The following is a 20,380-nucleotide window of genomic DNA, read 5'->3' on the forward strand; positions in this document are numbered from 1 at the left end:
CACTTAATCCCTCTGGCAGGAAGGGAGGCACTCTCTTCAGCGGTTGCTGAGGTTAAAATCACATTCTGTCACTCAAGTTTTACAAGCTTTTCTGCACCTCATTTTCCTCAACTGTAACATGGAGGTGGCGGCTCTGAGGATCCCATTTCCACGAGTGATGCCTGGCAGAGAGCAAATGTTATATAGATGTTAGTTCTCCTTTCTCTTAATAAAATTAACCATGTTACTACTCCCAAGGGGAGTGTGGGGTGGATTTTTAACAAATTCCTATTAATTAAATGGAGTTGAAATTTAATAGGAAATTAGGACAAGTAGAACCCAGAACCCGGGCATCTCCTAGCCCCAAACTGTCATTGGCCCCATGCACCCCCTGGGGCGTTCTTCACAAATGTCTGAAGTGCCCAGAGATTCCTGGCCTGTAGTGGCCTCTGGCTGAGTTATCCCAGGCAGTTCCCTGAAGGTCAGACGAGAGCAGCTCTGGCCAGCAATGGCTAACTTAACCGTAGCCGGTGCTGGCCAGGCTGTGCCCTGTTCTTCCTGCCGAGGCCCAGTTCTTCAGGCAGACAGAAAAGGAGAGGGGTAGAAAGAGCACGTGCTGAGTGGAAGCCCAGCTCCCCGACTCCCGGGCTCCGTTGGCTTCCAGGTAAGACCTCCCCTCACCCCCACCTCGAGACCATTCATTTTATATCATGGCTTTTCAGGTTCTACTTACGGCCTACAGAATGTGAGAAAATATTCTTATTTTCCGTTTTCAGGTTTTACTGTAAAAATGACATACTAATATTGACTATGCTGTCTTCATCTTGGTAGATACACTTTCCAGATATTCTCATGGGCCTCCTGGGAATCATGTCTCTCTGAAAAGGACTCTTGTAGACGCTGTTACTCTAATGACGCAACCACAGGTCAAATCATCTCTTACTGGTTGACGGCTGCATGTGTTACTCTTGCTTTCAGATAAAACAACTATTTCATAGGTTATTGTTCAACTTTCTCCATATTCTGTAACTTTGTGATTCATTTTTAGCTAAAAGAGCTAGGTCTTATATCTACTCCTATCAAACTACATCTTGAGGGCTTTAGTCCATTGTTCCAGCTTTGTCAAGACGCTTGGGTTTGATGGTCTCTTCATTGCGTTCACTGTTCTTTCCAATAGAGTGTCCTCCATGAAGCTGATGCATCCATCCATGGTAGAGAGAAGGTGAGAATATCTCATTGATGTGGCTTGTAGTCTGTGCAGAGATCATTTCCCTGGCATTTGAGTAGTACAGGAAGATGCAGTTACACATTCGATAGCGTCTTTCATTCAGTCGGCCCCATGTTCTTAGTAAGATTTAACTTTGCATATTTAACCTAACGTCTCTTGGTTAAAGGCAGCAGAAAACATGGTCAAAGCATTGCTTAACTATGTATAACTTCGCATCTCGTGTTGTTAAACTGCGAACAGACGACAGTGGTACGTAGGGAAACTGCAGCACAGAGAGTTAAGGAAGTTAGCTAGAAAGGCTAAAATTCAAACGCAGGCAGCTTGGCTCCGGAGTTCCTATGCTGAAGGACTCATGTACTTTTTTTAAATGGAAATATTCAACTCGAAATTTTACACGTACCCCACAGTGAAAGACAAATTTTAATGAGTTTAAGAAAATAACGCAGCATCACTGTTTGCATTTCAGTAGTGTGTATCATCCCCAATTGGACATTCACAGTGAAAACGGTACTTCTATTTTATTAACTTTTGAAAATGTACGGCACATAAGCCGTAACCATTTCCACCCCTTTAAGGGATTCTAGAAAATTTCAGCTCAAAATATTAAAGAAGCTACATTCTACGTGCAAAAAATGTATACAAATATTGATTCCACATGTGCTTTGATGAAAAACAAAGAAGTTCAGATTATTCTCAGTGGCACAGGCAGGGGGGACAGGTATCAGGATGGCAGAATCCCGTCCAGCGTGAGGTCTGAGGGTCCAGGCCCTGCAGAAAAACCAAAGTGCTGAGCAGACCCGGCCTCCTGCGGTTAGCTGGCCCAGGTTAACCGGATTGCTGACGGTCGGGCTGCATACTCCGCATGAAATTTTATGAAGACACGATGTGACGAGGCCACAAAGGGAGCTATGTCAGTGTCCTAAAATTGAAAAAAGAAAGAGAGAGAGAGAAGTAACAAATCATATATTTCACAGATTTGAAGGTTTCTCCAGAAGGTCAGGTGTAGTAAAGAAGTATGACATGAAGGAGCTTCTAGAGTCGACAGCAACCTGCATACAGTTCTACAGGTAACCTTGCTAAGAAGTGACGCAGAGACTTTACAAAAGAACGTTGCTGGGTCTGGTGGAGGTGACGAGGAGAAATGGGGGGCGACTAAGTGGGCACAAAAGGAGCTTCTAGAGTCGACAGCAACCTGCATACAGTTCTACAGGTAACCTTGCTAAGAAGTGACGCAGAGACTTTACAAAAGAACGTTGCTGGGTCTGGTGGAGGTGACGAGGAGAAATGGGGGGCGACTAAGTGGGCACAGGGTTTCCTCCTGGGCTAACGAGAAGGTTCTAGAGCTGACTGTGGTGACGGCAGCTACACAGCTCCGGGAACTGACTAAATACTCTTGAATCTTACCCTTTAAGTAGATGATTTCTATGGTATGTGAGTTATGTCTCAATAAAACCATCACTAAAAATTCAATTTCCAATTCAAGGTCTTACTGAAATTTTCGTTTTTCTGAAGGGACACACAACTTATATCTGCAACTAAAACGAGCATATGAGTAAAATATACTATTTTCCCCCCTTAACATCTGTACTTTCCTTTTGGGGTTGATTTTCATATCTTTTGGGGGAACAGGGTGTGTGGGGGGGGCAGAAGGGGTGGGAGGTAGATGGGTCTCTGTTTTCTCTCATTTCTAAATCATTCATTTAATATTGATTGAGAGATTTCCATGCTGTGGGTATTATTATTAGCACTAGGAATATAAAAAACGAAACAAACATGCAAACAGCCCTGTTCTCACGAATCTTACATCCTAATGGGAGGAGGTGAAGCAGGAAGCAAATAAGTCAGTAACATGCACAGTAGGTTGGATTGTCCTGGAGACAGAGCACATCACGCAGGGTCAAGGTTGCAGTCTGGGGACATGCTCCTCTGTTCTGCTCGGGTCCCCTGCCTTGGTCCTACCCAAGAGTCATCAAAAAACAGACTTATTTCCAAGACAGTAAATTATTCAGGTGAGTGCAGCAGAGGGATTTTTTTCCGAAGAGAGATATCAAGGGATACACAATATTGTACGTTCCTGTGCACATGCACTTTTTCCTTCCATTTCAACCTGCTCCCAAATTTCTACTTGGTATTCTATGCTGACAAACTAGTATGAGCAGATAACAGAAGTTTTAAACTCCCGTTTGATTCTCCTAATTTTCCTGCCATTCTTTCATGTTTCTAGATGTTCGGATTCTGTAACTGAGAGCAATGCCCGTGAACAATGACAATTATCATAAAAGAAAACATCTTCAAATCACCGTATGATTCGACATCTAAGGAGTAGCTCCCACCATCATTCTGTAAATAAACTTCCTTCACTAGACTGGAAATGCTAAAGAAGTCAGTGGTATCTTTAAAGAGTAAAACAATTGCACTCGAAACTATGTCTACATTTATAAAATAAAAGTTAAAACTGGGAAAATATTGTAAACACCAATAGTTAAGAAAAACTGACATATCTAGTTATAGACTTGAATTTATGTGACATTGGTTTCAATGGCAGTAAGGTCTCTCAGTGCCTCAGTTTCTCTTATCTGCAAAGTCCAGGGGATCAAATGGGGTTGTATGTTTGAAAGTCACTGAAAAGCAAAAAAAAAAAAAAAAAAAAAGTCATACGGACATACAGTAATGGTATTGTGAAAATGTCTCTTTTTGAAATTGTTACAAATTTCAACTGAATGTCTAAGACTTAATCAGCTTCTAAATCTGGCATGTGATACATTTACTGGGGTCTCTTTTTTGTGGGCCCCTGTGAACAACTGCAAGACAGTATCTGCTGATCAGGTGATGCAAATTCCTCCCCCCAAAATTAGCTCTGTGTATAAGGACAGAGCTACCAGAGAGTTTATTGAAGGGTTGTCTATAAACCAGAGGAGCTCATTCAGTAAATTAGGCTGCACCCAGAACACAAAACAACCCAATGATTAAATACGATATACCAGTTTGTTTAATGGTATGGTAAGATGTTAATGATGTATCAGTCAGTGGACAAAAACACACCACAAAACAATATGAAGTGCCTGTGCATAGGCAAACATATGGAAAAGAAAGTGTTTAGAAGAATATATGGGAGGATTCTCAGGGTTTTAGAAAAATGTTATCTATTTTTTGATATTTCTGAAAATAACATCTATCAATTTTACGAACTGTAAGTTATACTCTAAAAGCTCCCTCGATTTCCAGCAGGTGTAATTCTCTGTCAGTTTGATTAGAAAGCACAAATGAGTAAAGAGCAAAATGGTAAGAAACAGGTAACTTCTCATCAGTAGTCACATTTCCCTTACATGAAAGCTCTGTAAACATCTACTTGCACATAAAAATGGGAGGGCACTGAGGGCAGATGTAAGCAGCACTGAGTCTACATCAGAATTCTAACTTGATGTTTAGGGAAGATCTATTACGTGGAGATCTACAAAAACAAACTGTTAGTCCCCAGGCTAATTGTTAATATCCCTGTGCATTTCTTCAAAGAATTCCTACAATGTTCAGCAAAAAGTGAACGAAATGGAGCGGGGCATCCAAAGTTTCTATACAGTCAGCCCTCCGTAAGAGTAGGTTCCACATCGCGGATTCAGCCAACCACAGAATCCAGCAGATACACAACCCACGAATACGGAACCCGCAGATACGGAGGACTGACTGTATTCACCGCACTAGGCCAGGTTTTGGTTTTTTTAATTTACTTATTTTTATTTTTGGCTGCGTTGGGTCTTCGTTGCTGCACGTGGGCTTTCTCTAGCTGCGGGGAGCGGGGACTACTCTTCATCGCTGTGCATGGGCTTCTCACTGTGGTGGCTTCTCTTGTTGCGGAGCACGGACTCTAGGCGTGCAGGCTTCAGTAGTTGTGGCACATGGGCTCAGCAGTTGTGGCTTGCGGCCTCTAGAGCACGGCCTCAGTAGTTGTGACGCACAGGCTTAGTTGCTCCGCAGCATATGGGATCTTCCCGGACCAGGGCTCGAACCCGGGTCCCCTGCACTGGCAGGCGGATTCTTAACCACAGCGCCACCAGGGAAGTCCATAGGCCAGTTTTTGTTTGTTTGTTTGTTTGTGGTACGCGGGCCTCTCACTGTTGTGGCCTCTCCCGTTGAGGAGCACAGGCTCCGGACGGCAGGCTCAGCGGCCATAACTCACGGGCCCAGCCGCTCCGCGGCATGTGGGATCTTCCCGGACCGGGGCACGAACCCGGGTCCCCTGCACTGGCAGGCGGATTCTTAACCACTGCGCCACCAGGGAAGTCCCTAGGCCAGTTTTTATAAGAGACTTGAGCACCGAGGATTTGGTATCCGTGGGGGCTCAACAGAACCAATCCCCTGCAGATGCGGAGGGAACACTGTAGTTCTATTCATGCAGAAATAACATGGATAAGTCAACCCTGGGCGGTGCATTAAAATCACATACGGAGCTTTCAAAAAACAGCATGCCACAGATACTCCCCCAGAAATTTTGATTCTGTAGGTTGAGTGGGGACAGGAAGTCTATGATGCTAAACAACTGCATAGGTGATTCTGATGCACAAGTTTGATTAACTGGTCAAGTTTGGTTAACTATTACTATTAATTTAACTCAATGCCCACTAGGTGGCACTCGTGCTCCCAAAATAAAAAGGAAAGAAACCTGAATTTGAGAAAGTACCGTGTACTCTCTAACTGCGTGAGTCTGCCTTTAAAGGTGCCTTTTTAAGCTCCTTTCATTATTTAAAAATAACAATTGGGAGTTTTTAAAAGTTTGTTTTACTCACTGCGCCGCAATACGGTCCAGACGATGGAGAGTCAGCATCCGGGCCGTCGTAGAGCAGGAGATAGTTCTGGACGCATTCTCCGGGATCGTCAATGCTGATAAAGTAGAAGCTGACGGTGACGGGTCTTCCCGCAGGAGCAATGATGGTCCATTCGCAGTGAGTGTTGTTTGGGTAAGTGCCGGGATAGCCAGGGCTGGTGACCGCGCCGCTGTCTCCGTAAAGCGTCCCGCCGCAGTCTGCGAGGAAACAGGTGCGCGAGGCTTCAACCAACCAAGTAGAAGCCATCAGCGCGCTTTAGCGCACTTAAGGCAACGAGACAGTTGTTCTCTCAAGGTGCTGAGGCCCTCTGCAAGAAAAGCGGGGGCAGGAACCCTTTTCCTGTCCCTCCTGCGGGCTGTACCCCCAGCCCCTCACTACCTGCCCCGCTCCCACCTCCACCAAATATCCCTCCCCGCTTCTCACGGCTTAGGAAGGGCTTCCTCCAGATCTTTGCTTTGAAAATAGTGGGTTGAGAGCACAACGGGAAAACCAGGACTTGGGAAAGTAACTGCAGGAGAGAGTGAGGTTGATCTCGGGTGCTTCTGATGGTGTGGCGCTCCCCAGAGGCAGTGAGCGAGATGATGAGGATATGGGTGAAGTAAAATTCAAAGGGAAATTCCGGGGAAGAACCAAAGAAAGAGGTGTGTTATTTAAGGTTCTGGCAGTCATGATTCTCAAAGTGACTTTACCAGGCTGATAACTGACAGTTCCAAGACTGAGATGCTTAACAAGCCGAAGCCCTTTAAGCATTGGTGCTAATTTGTTCGATGCGTTCATTTGCACAGGAAAGCTATCGTTATTTAGACCAGACAGCCATGGGCATCCAGATATCCTGCGCATAGGAAGAAACTGCGTAGCATAACTGAGAAGCACTGGGGTGGGTTTCTGACCACTGGAGGTTTAGTCCTGCCTCTGCCACGATCTAGCTGTGCGTTTTAGGCAACGCATCGGTTTGGTGTTTTATTTCCTTGTCTGTAAAATTAGGGCATAGAGATCATCTCTTACTTTGGGCAGTACCAAGAAATCGTTATCTACAATTGTCTTAATAGAATCCTCTTCTAGTCCTCTAGTACATTTAAAATGAGTCCTGGGCTTCCCTGGTGGCGCAGTGGTTGAGATTCCACCCGCCGATGCAGGGGACATGGGTTCGTGCCCCGGTCCGGGAAGATCCCACATGCCGCGGAGCGGCTGGGCCCGTGAGCCATGGCCGCTGAGCCTGCGCGTCCGGAGCCTGTGCTCCGTGACGGGAGAGGCCACAACAGCGAGAGGCCCGCCTACCGCAAAAATAAAATAAATGAGTTCTTTTTATCATTCTTATTTTGAAAGATTTTAGATATTTGGGGGGACATTTCATAAAGAGATCCCTTCTCTCTTGAGTTAAGTGCATTGACATGACAAATTTCCTTCACTTATTGGTAAACAGCCAACCAAAACTGCAGGAAGGTGCTGCTCACTGCCCTGTAAAAGCCATTAACCTCCAGGACTGCCAAGAAATGAAACGCGGCCTCCAAGGAGCACAGCTGCTCATACGTACGCAAGTATGCGTTCATAACTTGGCTTTCTGGCAAACTTTAAAAAAAATCCTCAGAGGACTACCTTGAGGATCAAACCAAAAGTTAAAAATAATGACAAAATCAGAATTTATAAAGGAACTTAAAAATCTTTGTACCTTATTTGTGCTTTATATGTAAATATATATCCTTTAATATATAGAAATAATGAATAAAAGTAGCATTTTTTAAATCTCTGTACTTTCAGTGTTAAAAAAAATCTCTATTTTTAATGGAAAATAATCAAGTACACAGATTGGGGAAAAGGTCACTTTAACTGTCTTCTTCTATTAGACGCTGTATGTTTTTCTCAGCTGCATTACTTTCCCTTACAAAGCGCCAGGGTCTTACCAGAGGGTGATGAGGTCCAGATAATTTCATATCCACGACCGGAAGTTGCACTATCACTCTTAAATCGTAGGTATAGTTCACGGCTTTGGGAGAAAATGGGATTCGGCAAGAGAGTCCCACAGAACGTGCCCAGCAATGGCGAAGTGCTCTCGCTTCCATTTCTTACCTTTAAAAACGAGTCATGAATGATCACACTTAGACCTATTGTACCTTCTTCTCTGATTTATCATCACTATACGTTAAGACGTGAGACAATTGGAATGACCACTTCTTTGGGGAAAACTTTGTCTTTTTATGTACTCAATGGAGGGTTAATACACACAGAAGTCCCCTTCACTTGCAAAGGAGAGAAACCAATTTGTAGATCAAAAACCATTTACAGTTGGATTCAGAAATATCTGTTAATCTCCAGTAATTAAAACACGACAGCATGTTTCTATAACCAGCTAGTTGACTGGTGTATAACAAACTAGTTTTATCTTTCTTCTTGGGGAGACACTTTGAAGAAGGTAGTTAAAGTGAATTTTAAAAAGGTGGGTCGGGGGAGAAAAATATTATCTGCTTTGTTTCCAGTCAACTCCGTTCCACTTTATTCATCATACTGCATTTATGTTTTTATCTCCCGTTGAAAATTGCTTGGCCATAAAGGGATCATGAAACAACAACGTCCAAAGTATGACAAAGTTCAAAACGAAAGGAATTTCTACATGGGAAAAGGACATAATTCAAACAGTCTTTAAAATTTCTGACTCTTGGATTTATTTTAAAAACTATTTGTGAAGCTGAATAGATTTTTTTTTTTAAGTCACTGCATGGAGTAGACACGTGTGAAAACAGGAAACGTGTTGGTGTGTGAATGCAGGTAAGCGTACTGTGAATTCAGCCACGGTGTGTCCTCAAGCCCTGCTCCTGCTGCACATTCCCAACCAGCCCCACTCGGAGGAGGACTGTCGTGGGGCACTGCAGACACGTGATCCAGGCAGCGTAGGGTTGGAACCAGCTCCGCATGGATGGAGGCTGACTCTGTGTTGACACATGTATTTAAAATCTTGGAAGTCCCTCCAGTCCCTTTTTAATCCCATAGTTTAACATGTGGTTACTTGCCGGTTGTCTTAAGTCACCCGGTGTCTTCAGAGGTGTGGTGGGTCGTCTTGTTGGGTTGTGCTGATCTGGAGGGAGCCCTTTTCTTTTCGGCCGTGCCCCGCAGCTTGTGGGATCTTAGTTCCCCCATCGGGGATCAAACCCAGGCCCTGGCAGTGAAGGTGCAGAGCCCTAACCATCGGACCGCCGGGGAATTCCCTGGAGAGTTTCCTTTTAGGTCTATGGAGTAGCCAGTGGGAGAGGAAAATGCCTTTCTGGTGCTTTTTGGGTCATTCTGCTAAGTGTTTACACAAAGTAGCCTTGCCGTGGATGGAAGAGCCAGTTAGCCGTCGGCAGACAGCGAGGGCTGCCGTAGTCGAGAACGCCCAGCTGCCCCACGACAGCCTTGGCCTTGGGTCTTCTTCCTCTGGTCCTCTTTAGAAAGCTGGTGCTCTGAGAGGAGAAGCGAGACATTAATCCCCACTGATGGGCTAATGGCTGGTCCTTCTCCTTTCTCTCTGCACAGGAGGAATGCGACAAGGAGAGCAGAGGGCACCTCTGGGACTTCAGGTGACTCTGGAAGGGGAAGTGAAGGCAAATGCAAATCCCAAATGGGGTCCAGAGCTTGGTGTTCGCGTGGTATGATACGGTCAGAGTCCTCAGTGAGAAATTTCCGTTCCCATCGCCGTGTACATGAATGGAATGCTGACGCTGCAATGAGCCGTGCCGGAATCTTCCCGCCGAAAACCAGACACAGCGGTGCTTCACAGGCCTGAGTCGCAGTCTCCTGTCCTTGCTTATCGCACAGGAAGTTTCAGACCTGTTTCTATGAGATAAGGAGGGGCAGCGGGGTGGAGGGGGGCGGTTGTCACCCCTCGGGGCTGGAGAGTCAGCCCTTGCTCCCCAGCATCCAGGGGCAAATGGCAAAGTTAACTCCAGTCGGGCTTCCCCGGTGGCGCAGTGGTTGGGAGTCCGCCTGCCGATGCAGGGGACGCGGGTTCGTGCCCCGGTCCGGGAAGATCCCACATGCCGCGGAGCGGCTGGGCCCGTGAGCCATGGCCGCTGAGCCTGCATGTCCGGAGCCTGTGCTCCGCAGCGGGAGAGGCCACAGCAGTGAGAGGCCCGAGTACCGCAAAAAAAAAAAGTTAACTCCAGTCGATCAGGGTCAACTCAGGCTTGAGGCGAACCACGGGTAGCTGCGCTGTGACTAGGGGCCGTCAGGCTGATTCTTCCGTATCCCACCCCTCCCCTCGTGTCCGCTTTATGCTCCACGCCACTGTTCAGACTCCATGGTGGGTGAGGTGCGTAGGTGTGAGTCTAATGACCTGACTGACGGAAACACTCCTGTCTCTCCCTCATTTCCTCTCTGGTACATCTGTGTCCTCCCCAGTCTCCTACTGTGGCTGAGGTCCCCCATGAAAAGGCATGAGCTTCCTGAGTACTTACTGCACTAGAGGTTGCCAATAGTCATTAACAAAGGACTTCGATGAATTTTATAGGGGGAGCTTTCCAGGATAACAAAACTCTGTAACAGGCATAAAGGAGAAAACAAGCTGTTTGGAAACCTTACGGGAAGCTTCGCATGTACACGAAACAAAGCCGACTTCGGGTGTCTTGGGTTAAGGTTTCGATGTGAATTCAGTTCAGAGGGATTCAGCATCTTTGGACATACAAGCCTGACAGGGCACCTCCGTTTATTTCCTAAGAGTGAACACATTTCCAGCAGAGTCTGCAAAGGACGCTGGAGGGAGCTGGAGGGTTTTTATGGCAAAATATGGGCAGTGAGTTCCAGACACAGGAGGGTTCTCTCTCGGTGGGGCGGGGGACAGGCAAACGGCAAAGGTGCTTCTTCATCCAGATGGGGAGGAAGGAACAGACCACTCTACCTTCCTCTGCCCAACGCGCGTCAAGGAAAGACTCTCATTAGAGAACACTGAAGTTGCTCCAGACTTACTGTGGCCAGCAGGGAAATCAACTATTCAGTCTCACGTAGTTTCATTTTTACCTCGACACCAGGCACACTTAAAGTCAGGGTTCTCATCTGTGTCCAAAAGTAGCACGTTGCACTTGGACCTCCCTCACTTCCGGTCTCAGCTCACACATTAGCTCCTTTAAGAAAACTTCTCTGTTCCCAGACTAATTAGGTGCCCCTCACCGTGCTGGCTCTGATAGTCAACAGGATGGACAACTTCCTGTCTGTCTTTCCCACAGAAGTGTGAGCCTCCGGGGGACCCTGAATATGTCTTGTTCCCTCCTGGATTTCTGGTGTCTGGACGTAGGAGATGGTTGGCAATTGCCTAAGTATTTAGGCAATGAAAGGATAATGAATAATTTAATGAAATGAGGAAGGGATATGATTAGCAGTAGCAGAGAAAAACGAGAAAAATCTTAAGGGATCCATTATCTTCTAAATAATTTATTTACATGATATTCAAACGTATGTTACCTCCAAGAAATCACATGTGCAGTCGCTTGAGTCCTCGATGTCAAAGGAGTGAAAGAAGAGGGAGATGGTGTGGTTATGAGGGGCTGTGAGCACAACTGTGCAGTCCACGTTACTGCTGTAGCCGCCCGGCCAGCCGGGACTCCTCAGGTTGCCAAATGCCTTCTTATATTCTCGGTTGCAGTCTTAGAGGAAAGACAACAGTCGTAATTAACGTATGCCGCTCAGTATTTAGTGCTCCTTCAACTTGACAGGAATAATTCAAAGAGCTTATTAAATGGGAACAAACTTCAGAAGAGAAGCTAACCTAGCCCCTTCATTCACCTTTGAGATTACTGAGATCCCAAGACTTACAGCGAACGGCACACTGGGCAAATGCAGTGCAGTGTCTTCACACAAAACACCCCCGTGTGAGATAGTAAATGAGTACATGTGCACCCTCTCCTGTGAGGACAAACATTCTAGCATTCTCCATGCTTTTCTGATGACATTTAGACTCTTCGGGCATAAAGGCTCTACCTCCAAGACAGTTTTGCGTGAAGATTTCTCTTCAAATCCTTTGATGAATTATTTGTTCTGACAGAACTGGCAACTTACAGTTCTTGACCATGTTTGGTAAAAAAAATACCCAGAGCGTTTTCATTTGTTTGTTTTAATCAAAGGCAGCTTTGGTTTTAATCAAGCTTGAAATGAACATTACATAAAGTGTTCTCTGGAAATAAACTTCTCAGTGACAGAAGCAAGTAATTCTTTCAAGGCTCCTTGGTTTTTCCAAAGTAATTTTCTAAGGTATAGTGATTCTTCTCCATGGTTAAGTGAAGAATTAATACAATAACTGGTATACTTTTTAATTAATGACATGAACTTTGAAGGATATGCTGCCATTCTCGACACTTTAATTAATATTTTATTCGCTTCACCTCTTCAGAAGTCAACCTTAGTAATTTGCTAAATTGGGCCTGGCTTCTAGTAAACCACACCTCATGTGGGTGTGGTTTATGTCAACAAACCTTAATTTACTCCAGGGGGTCAATTCTAGCTGTAATTGTAATAATGGCAGTTTTTCTGAATAAAAGATGAAACCCCAGAGCTCACCTGCAATCTGATAGGTAAAACCCACTCTAGAGTTTATGTTAAAAACTTCCGATTTAAAAGTGACGATTGCGGTGCTCATGGAAGAATAAAATGTGGGTACAGCTGAAGCATTCCTGCCGCAGAACCGAATTCCTGGACTTCCATTACTCTGAAATGAAACGGAAGCCAAAGGCTGGTGGATTTAGTAACAGAAGAGAACAGGCCGCAGCAGAGATTAAATTGCACACAAAAATATGGCTTAAATATTCAGCCGTGGAGACCAGTTACAGAGCTTAATGCACTCTGCAGTAAGACTTCACCTTGGCCTTGGAATCTACAGGTGTCTCGCAGTCTTCGAGGGGTGTGGGTGGGAGGTAGGGGGGCCACATTTCCACTGAAACCATGGGGTGGATGCCTGCCTACTGAAAATAGGACCTTCCCGGGGCTTCCCTGGTGGCGCAGTGGTTGAGAGTCCGCCTGCCGATGCAGGAGACACGGGTTCGTGCCCCGGTCCGGGAGGATCCCACATGCCGCGGAGCGGCTGGGCCCGTGAGCCATGGCCGCTGAGCCTGCGCGTCCGGAGCCTGTGCTCCGCAACGGGAGAGGCCACAACAGTGAGAGGCCCACGTACCACAAAAAAGAAAAAAAAAAGACCTTCCCCCTCACTCCGCTTCCTATCCAAGGCCTGTGCCGTTGCTCAGAGCGCATCCAGGCTGTCGGAGGAGCTCAGCACAGTTCTACTGGGGCTTCTCCATTGTTCTGAACTCTGTAAGGCTAACCAGCACCGCTCCTGGCCCTGCCTCACCGCCGCTTAGCAAACCTGGAGTGGATGACCTCCTCGATCCGGAGAGAGACAACCCGGGTGTTCCCAGGAGCCCCCGCTAGGCGTCACCCTCAGTTCAGGAGCCCTCCCTCTACACACGTTCCCGGAATAATCTGATTGCTCACGTACAGCGACTACCTACTCACATGATGATGACGCCCTGATCTTCAGGCATTCTGTCGACATCACACTGCTACGGTCAACAGTCTCCTCAACATCTAACCCCATGGGCAATTCAGACTCATCATTTTTTTTTTTAAACAAACAGAGCTTTGCTCTATGTTTTTAACCATGAATATAGTCCCACTAGACTGGTACCAAATGCCTTCTTAACTGTTCCTTTCAATTCATTCCACACACAGATCCCATTGACTGCAGAAGTGCTTCTCCATGGAGCACTGCTGTCAGAACACCAGAGAAGTTCATCAGAAATGCAGGTTAATGGGCGTAAGTAGGGGAACCGGTCTCTGAGGGTGGGCCCAGCCACAGGCACTTTTACCAAGACACCCAGATGTTTCTTAGGCACATGACCTACAGACCAAGTTCAGGTTTCTTAATGCCTATAAATAGAGGGTTTTGTAAATGGCTGAAAACCACATTAGGCTGGAAGTAACTCTGAGATCTTATTTAGTCATGCCCTCATTACTTCAAGTGTTTTGCAAATACTGGTGAAAAGGTCATACATGTGACGGTCATTCATCCTATAATTGTTACCTCTGGTGGGTCCTGAAACTCTAAGTAGTTCTGGTCACAGTCTTCTGAGTGCAGCTCAAGTGCCCACACAGTAATCATGACCTGCTGATGTAGAGGAGCTTCAAGGACCCAAGTACAGGCGGAAAATGGGACAGCTGGGTCTGATGAATTGGGTGACGAAATACTCTGTGGGGTCCAAGTTGCATTATATGTTCCGCCACAAGGCACTGAGATGGGAAGAAAGAAACAACTTAGAAGACATTTTACTTGTAACTCATCACACATATTTAAAATTCTGCTTTCCTTACTCTTCCAGCCCAAAGGAGCTATACTTACATCATTCTATGAAGGATTTACAGTCTGTATTCTTGACTAAGAATTGTACCAAATTTGTACCATGGATTAAACACGGAGTAATTAACGTGGTGTTTAGTAACTGACATTGAACTTGGACAGTCATTAACATTGAGCACAGTAATTAACGTTGAGTTTAGTCATTAACACTGAGTATAGATATAAGCATGGCAGTACTTTTAGTGCATAAATACACATGTCTTTCACACTATGTAAAAATGTCTCAGTTTACTCACTGTCCACGATGGTATATGTAGCATTAAATCCTTCCCTTTCTAAAGTTAAGTCACTGACAAATTGAACTGTAAGGAAGTTCCCAGAAGAAATAAATGGAGCAGGTACGGTGGAACCACAAAATGTTCCAGCCAAGTTGGCATTTTCACTGTCCCCATCATATAACTGAAAAGAAAAACAGCTCATTAGTTATCCATTATTCACAAAGAAGCTGCATATTTTACACTAAAATGGACATGAAGCTACGACAGGTCATGGTTAAGAATTTTACACTAATGTTCTTTTTTAAAAAAAATATTTATTTGGTTGCACTGGGTCTTAACTGCAGCTCAAGGGCTCCCTAGTTGCGGCTCGCTGGCTTCTTTAGTTGTGGCACGTGTGCTCCTTAGTTGCGGCATGTGAACTCTTAGTTGCGTCATGCATGTGGGATCTAGTTCCCTGACGAGGGATTGAACCCAGGCCCCCAGCATTGGGAGCACGGAGTCTTAACCACTGCACCACCAGGGAAGTCCCTACACTAATGTTCTTAAAGCTAGTTTTAATTTAGGAACAGAATTGCTATTGAATCAATTATACTATAATGATTTTTACTAAAAACCTGGTATATTGCCTGAAGTTTTTTTTTTCTCATTGGGAAAGTAAAATTCGATTTAAAAAATGATGTGTCGTTAGAGCCAGCAAACCCATCGTACCGTCACCTCCGCCCTCCCTGCCGCGCTGCTCCAAACCATCACGGTCTCTCGCCTGATTCTCACTGCAGCCTCCCCCTGGGTCCCCCTGATCTGCTCTTGACCCTCTAGAAGCTGTCTTCAGCACATCAGCCAGAAGCTACAGTTTAAATGTAAGTCAGAGCAGGTCACTGCTCTGCCGAGAACCCTCCTCACTCCTTCTCATCCACTCAAAGCCGTTACAACGGCCTTCGAGGCCTCATAGGATCTGCTCCCAGCCCCATTCCCGGCCTTTCCCATATGACCTCTCATTGCCACGTTCTTTGCTCTGCTCCCTGCGCGATCCCGGCACTCCTGCATCCCAGCTGTTGCGTCTGCAGTTCCCTTTGCCTGGAATGCCCTCCCTTTTATCCTCCTGGTTTCATTCCCCTCTGTTGCTTTAGGCCTTTGCTCAGATACCACTAACTCACTGAAGCCTTCCCTGAACGCCCCTATTTAACATGCAAGCTCTCCCAATATCCCCTTTCTCCTTCCCAGCTTCACTTTTTCTCCAGAGCACGTATTCCCTTCTACCTCATACTTATGTATATATTCATATATAATTTAATTGACTGTCTTCCCCTCTGAAGAGAATACAAGTTCCATGAAAGCACAGGCTGCTGCCTGTTCTATTCACTGCTAGGTCCCCAGTGTTCAGAAGAGTGGCACACAAAAGGCACTCAATAAATACCTAAGGAGTGAAAAAGTGATTCCTCTCTCCCGCTACCCACCCTGCCAAGCCTGCTCTCCCCAAGTCGTCTTTATGTCAGTAAAGGGCTCAAGCCTAACACCTCAGCCACCCTGATTCCTCCCTGTGTCTTCCTGACCCCGCATCTACTTTGCTCCACCTTCAACATCTATCCCAAGGGTTCCATGTCCACTGCTCCCACGGTGCTCCTTCACCTGCATTGTTGTAACATTTCCTGACAGCTCTGGTTCCACAGAGCATTCTCCACCGAGCTGCCTGAACATTTGCAAGCTTAGAGTAGAATATGCTCCTGCCTGGCCTACAATATCCCCGTGGATCCCCACTGCATCTGAAGTAAAACTCCACCCTCTTTACCGTGGCCTACAAGCCCCTCTCTGGTCTGGCCTGGGCCGCTCTGGGCCGTCGCCCCCTCCCCACATTCCTGTAACTCCCCCAGGCCCTGAAAAGTCTCTCTGAGCTGCCCCTCCTGCCAGGAGCTCTCTGCTCAGCCCTTGGACAGCATCATGGGGTCTCAGCTCAGACATCTCCTCCTCAGAGAGCCCAACCCTATCTAATGGGCGCTTCCCCAATATCTTCCTGTTCTTTTTCCCTACGATGATAAAAACATACCTTTTTTTTTTTTTTTTTTTTTTTGCGGTACGCGGGCCTCTCACCGCTGTGGCCTCTCCCGCCGCAGAGCGCAGGCTCCGGACGCGCAGGCTCAGCGGCCATGGCTCACGGGCCCAGCCGCTCCGCGGCATGTGGGATCTTCCCGGACCGGGGCACGAACCCGTGTCCCCTGCATCGGCAGGTGGACTCTCAACCACTGCGCCAGCAGGGAAGCCCAAAAACGTACCTTATTTATTGCTTATTGCATATTTACCTCTTCTGGTCTCTCACCCATCAAGCATGTAATTCCCACGGGCAGGGGACTTTTATTATTCACTGTGTGTCGCCAGCACCCAGAGCAATTCCCAGGCACAAGAACCTTCAGCAAATGTCCATTGAAGTAGCAAATGCTTGGATTTCTCTCAAACACATTACTAGAAAATAAAGTGTTGGGACTTCCCTAGTGGTGCATTGGCTAAGGATCTGCCTGCCCATGCAGGGGACATGGGTTCGAGCCCTGGTCCAGGAAGATCCCACATGCCGCGGAGCAACTAAGCCCATGCTCCACAACAAGAGAAGCCACCACAATGAGAAGCCCGCGCACCGCAACGAAGAGTAGCCTCTGCTCACTGCAGCTAGAGAAGGCCCGCACACAGCAACGAAGACCCAACGCAGCCAAAAATAAATTAATTAATAAATTAATAAATAAATAAAGACTTGACCTTTAAAAAAAAAAAACTCTAACATCAAATTTTCAAAACAAACAAAAAAAAGTGTTCTTCACCTGAGTAATCTCTATTGCATTTCTAAAACAAGTATCTGTTTGCCTATCCAAATATTGAATTTATAACAGGACCATGGTGGGTTATAAACCTCAGCATAGCCATTACCGCTGACATTATTTTAAAATGCTGGGAATACATAAAATAGAAATGGTTAAAAACAGTCAAGTCAAAATAAACACAAAACAAATTTACCACTAGATGGCACTGTTTCTCCTGCTTAAACGATTTTAGTAAAATTTAGTAAAATTTTAAAGCCAAAAGAAACCAGAGAGTTGAGTGATCTAATCCCCTCATTTTATAGAAGAGCAGATTTGCCAAGTTTTAGGTAATGTACCTTTTCTGGTAAACAAGTTAAAATTTTATAACCATTGCTGCCTCTATAATCACGTTACATTGGCAAGCATTTTTATTCTATACACTGTGTGCCAGGCCTCCAACCAAGGTTCTGTGTATACAGGGATGCATAAAGCACTTTCCAGACACTAATTTGACTCACGAATAATGAGAGGGAGAGATTCATAAATTAAATATATGTGTGTGTGAATTATACATAAAATAGAGAAACGTAAGTGCTACAGGAGAAAAATTCAATGTATCAGGGTAACCCAGATGATCGAGCCAGGACAAACCTCACACGGACATTTGAACTGGTATTTGAAAGTAAGTAGAGACCTTCCAGACCTAGAAGAGAGGAAGGGCATCCCACCCTGATGGACAAGGTATGGAAGGCCACGGAAATAAAAACGGCCTGGCATGTGTCAACACCTGTCCCCACGGTGACCAACCTGGAGATCAGGGTGAGAGAACAGAGATGGGACTGGGAAAGTTCACTGGGACAAGACTGACGTTTCCCACACTTCACGCGAAGGACTTTGTATCTTCCCCTACGTGAGCTGTAAGATCTGATGTGGGTTTTAAATAGGTGACTGGTCAGGACGATGGAAGGAAATGTCCTACATGCCCGGCCTCGAGCTGGCGTTTGCATTAGTTCACTCACTGCTACCATAAAACTTCTCCTAATGGAGCTGAAATAAGACAGCTGACGGAGGCTCCTGGCCTTCTGTGTAACCGAAGCCAGGATTTTCTTCCCCTGCTCTCCCATCCCTGACGCCTCCACCATGACCTTGAGCAGGGTGGCTTTATAGAGAATGGCAGGAGGAACCCTAAGCAACGCTGCTGATGCGAAACCCTACGCGCACTAGGAGGTAAATGGTGCCGGGACCGGCACCGTCACCAGCCGCTGCGTAGTGCCTTCCGGGAGCACACACTGCTGCCGTGACGGTTTTGGGCCCGGGGCTTGAATTATGTCCTAAGTCTTAAGTCTTGTGGACGCAGATAAGTGCTGAGAGGAATTTTGTGTTTTCTCGGCTTGTAAACCTCTTTAACAGTGGCCCATATTAGAATCTAGTTAAGGCCCGGAAGGAATTGCACAAATAATCTAGTGGAAGAGAGCCTCTGACTCCACCTTTGCTCAGCCATCGACTGGAGCAGCTAAAGGAAGTAGGGAAGGACATTTTGGGATTTTAATTTCTATGAACTTTTAATGCATGAAGGCAATAGGCTTTGATATTGGGCTTTAATTCTTTTTAAATTTAACTCCAGGGCTTCCCTGGTGGCACAGTGGTTGGGAGTCTGCCTGCCAATGCAGGGGACATGGGTTCGATCCCTGGTCTGGGAAGATCCCGCGTGCCGCGGAGCAACTGCGCCCATGAGCCACAACTAGTGAGCCTGCGCGTCTGGAGCCTATGCTCCGCAACGAGAGGCCACGACAGTGAGAGGCCCGCGCACCGCGATCAAGAGTGGCCCCCGCTCGCCGCAACTAGAGAAAGCCCTTGCACAGAAACAAAGACCCAACACAGCCAAAAATAAATAAATTAATAAATAAATTGAAAAAAAAATTTAACTCCGTAATTTTAGACATTAGTTTCCTTAGGACTTTATAGTTTAACATTTCCCTGGGAATGTGATAACGGGAGAATTCTGATAGTCTTATTTGAAGCATCTCTACATTGCATCTCAGAGTGTCTTCATGAATTCTTTGATTGTACTGTGGGACTTCTGACAGGGTCCGCTGGACAACAGGCCTGGGCATAATTTGGGATGAGAATGAGAGTAGAGAGTGATTTTTTAGGTTTGGGGTTGAACTCTGACCCTTTACAGAAACTTTTTGGGAAAATGTTTTATTGGTGCCAGTGACCTCAGGAAGGTCCACTAAGGGGCAATGACGAGAATCACCTCTAACTGCAGGAATTTTTACATAACAATAAAAAGTAGTATTATCGTATGAAATCATTAATATTATTAATATGACTATTATGTAATCTCAATGCTCTTTTCCAGTGTCTGGCATATAGTAGGTGCTCAAATTAACGTTTATGGAATGAATGAACAGAAGGTACTACCACATAAGGATAAGGATCTGATGCCTCCGTAACTGCTGACGCCTCCCCAGAGATGGACAGCCCTCCTCCCACGGCCGATCACAGACTGAATGGTTAAGCCCAGTGGGTTAAGACAGAAGTTTTCCACGGGAACAGTACCATCCCCTAGGGAGTGCTTTGCACAAGGGTGGTGTTTTGGGCTCATCACAATAGTTTGAGGCTATAGCTGGCGTTTAGCACCTAGAAGCCACGCTGCGGAATCCCATCAAAATTCAGGACGCGTCTGCAAAGTGAAGATTTATTCTAGGTCCTACGTACCTATGAATGTCCCACCAGACATGTGTGTAATGAAACTGTTTAAAATTCTTTATCCCAGGACCTAAGCCCATTCTGTATATAAACACAAACATATTTTGCACAGTTTTAATATATACCAAATTTCCAAGAAGGCAACTATTGCGTAAGTTGAGGGAAGTCTGTAGTTTGTTCTGTTTAGAACCATTTGGTTGGAGTCTTCCACCATTCTGGAAATTCACATTGTGGACGGGCGCTGCTATTGGCATTTCAGTTGCAAACAGAGC

The 20,380-nt window shown here is 45.8% G+C and overlaps 1 protein-coding gene across 1 annotated transcript in view; it reads right to left on the reverse strand.

Annotated features, from left to right (window-relative positions):
• Positions 1 to 1,719: 1,719 nt before the first annotated feature.
• Positions 1,720 to 20,380, reverse strand: part of CUBN (cubilin) — a 264,469-nt gene continuing 245,808 nt past the window's right edge. The window contains exons 61-67 of the mRNA XM_082649450.1: positions 14,632 to 14,794; positions 14,063 to 14,268; positions 12,547 to 12,694; positions 11,455 to 11,636; positions 7,929 to 8,094; positions 5,989 to 6,224; positions 1,720 to 2,126 (exon numbers count right to left, since the gene is read on the reverse strand). Of these exons, the coding sequence (XP_082505576.1) occupies positions 2,019 to 2,126; positions 5,989 to 6,224; positions 7,929 to 8,094; positions 11,455 to 11,636; positions 12,547 to 12,694; positions 14,063 to 14,268; positions 14,632 to 14,794 (1,209 nt within the window). The 3' untranslated portion in view covers positions 1,720 to 2,018. The remainder of the gene's footprint in view (positions 2,127 to 5,988; positions 6,225 to 7,928; positions 8,095 to 11,454; positions 11,637 to 12,546; positions 12,695 to 14,062; positions 14,269 to 14,631; positions 14,795 to 20,380) is intronic.

This window comes from Grampus griseus (assembly GCF_964374135.1).
Source record: "Grampus griseus genome assembly, chromosome: 2".
In the NCBI taxonomy this organism is placed as follows: domain Eukaryota; kingdom Metazoa; phylum Chordata; class Mammalia; order Artiodactyla; family Delphinidae; genus Grampus; species Grampus griseus.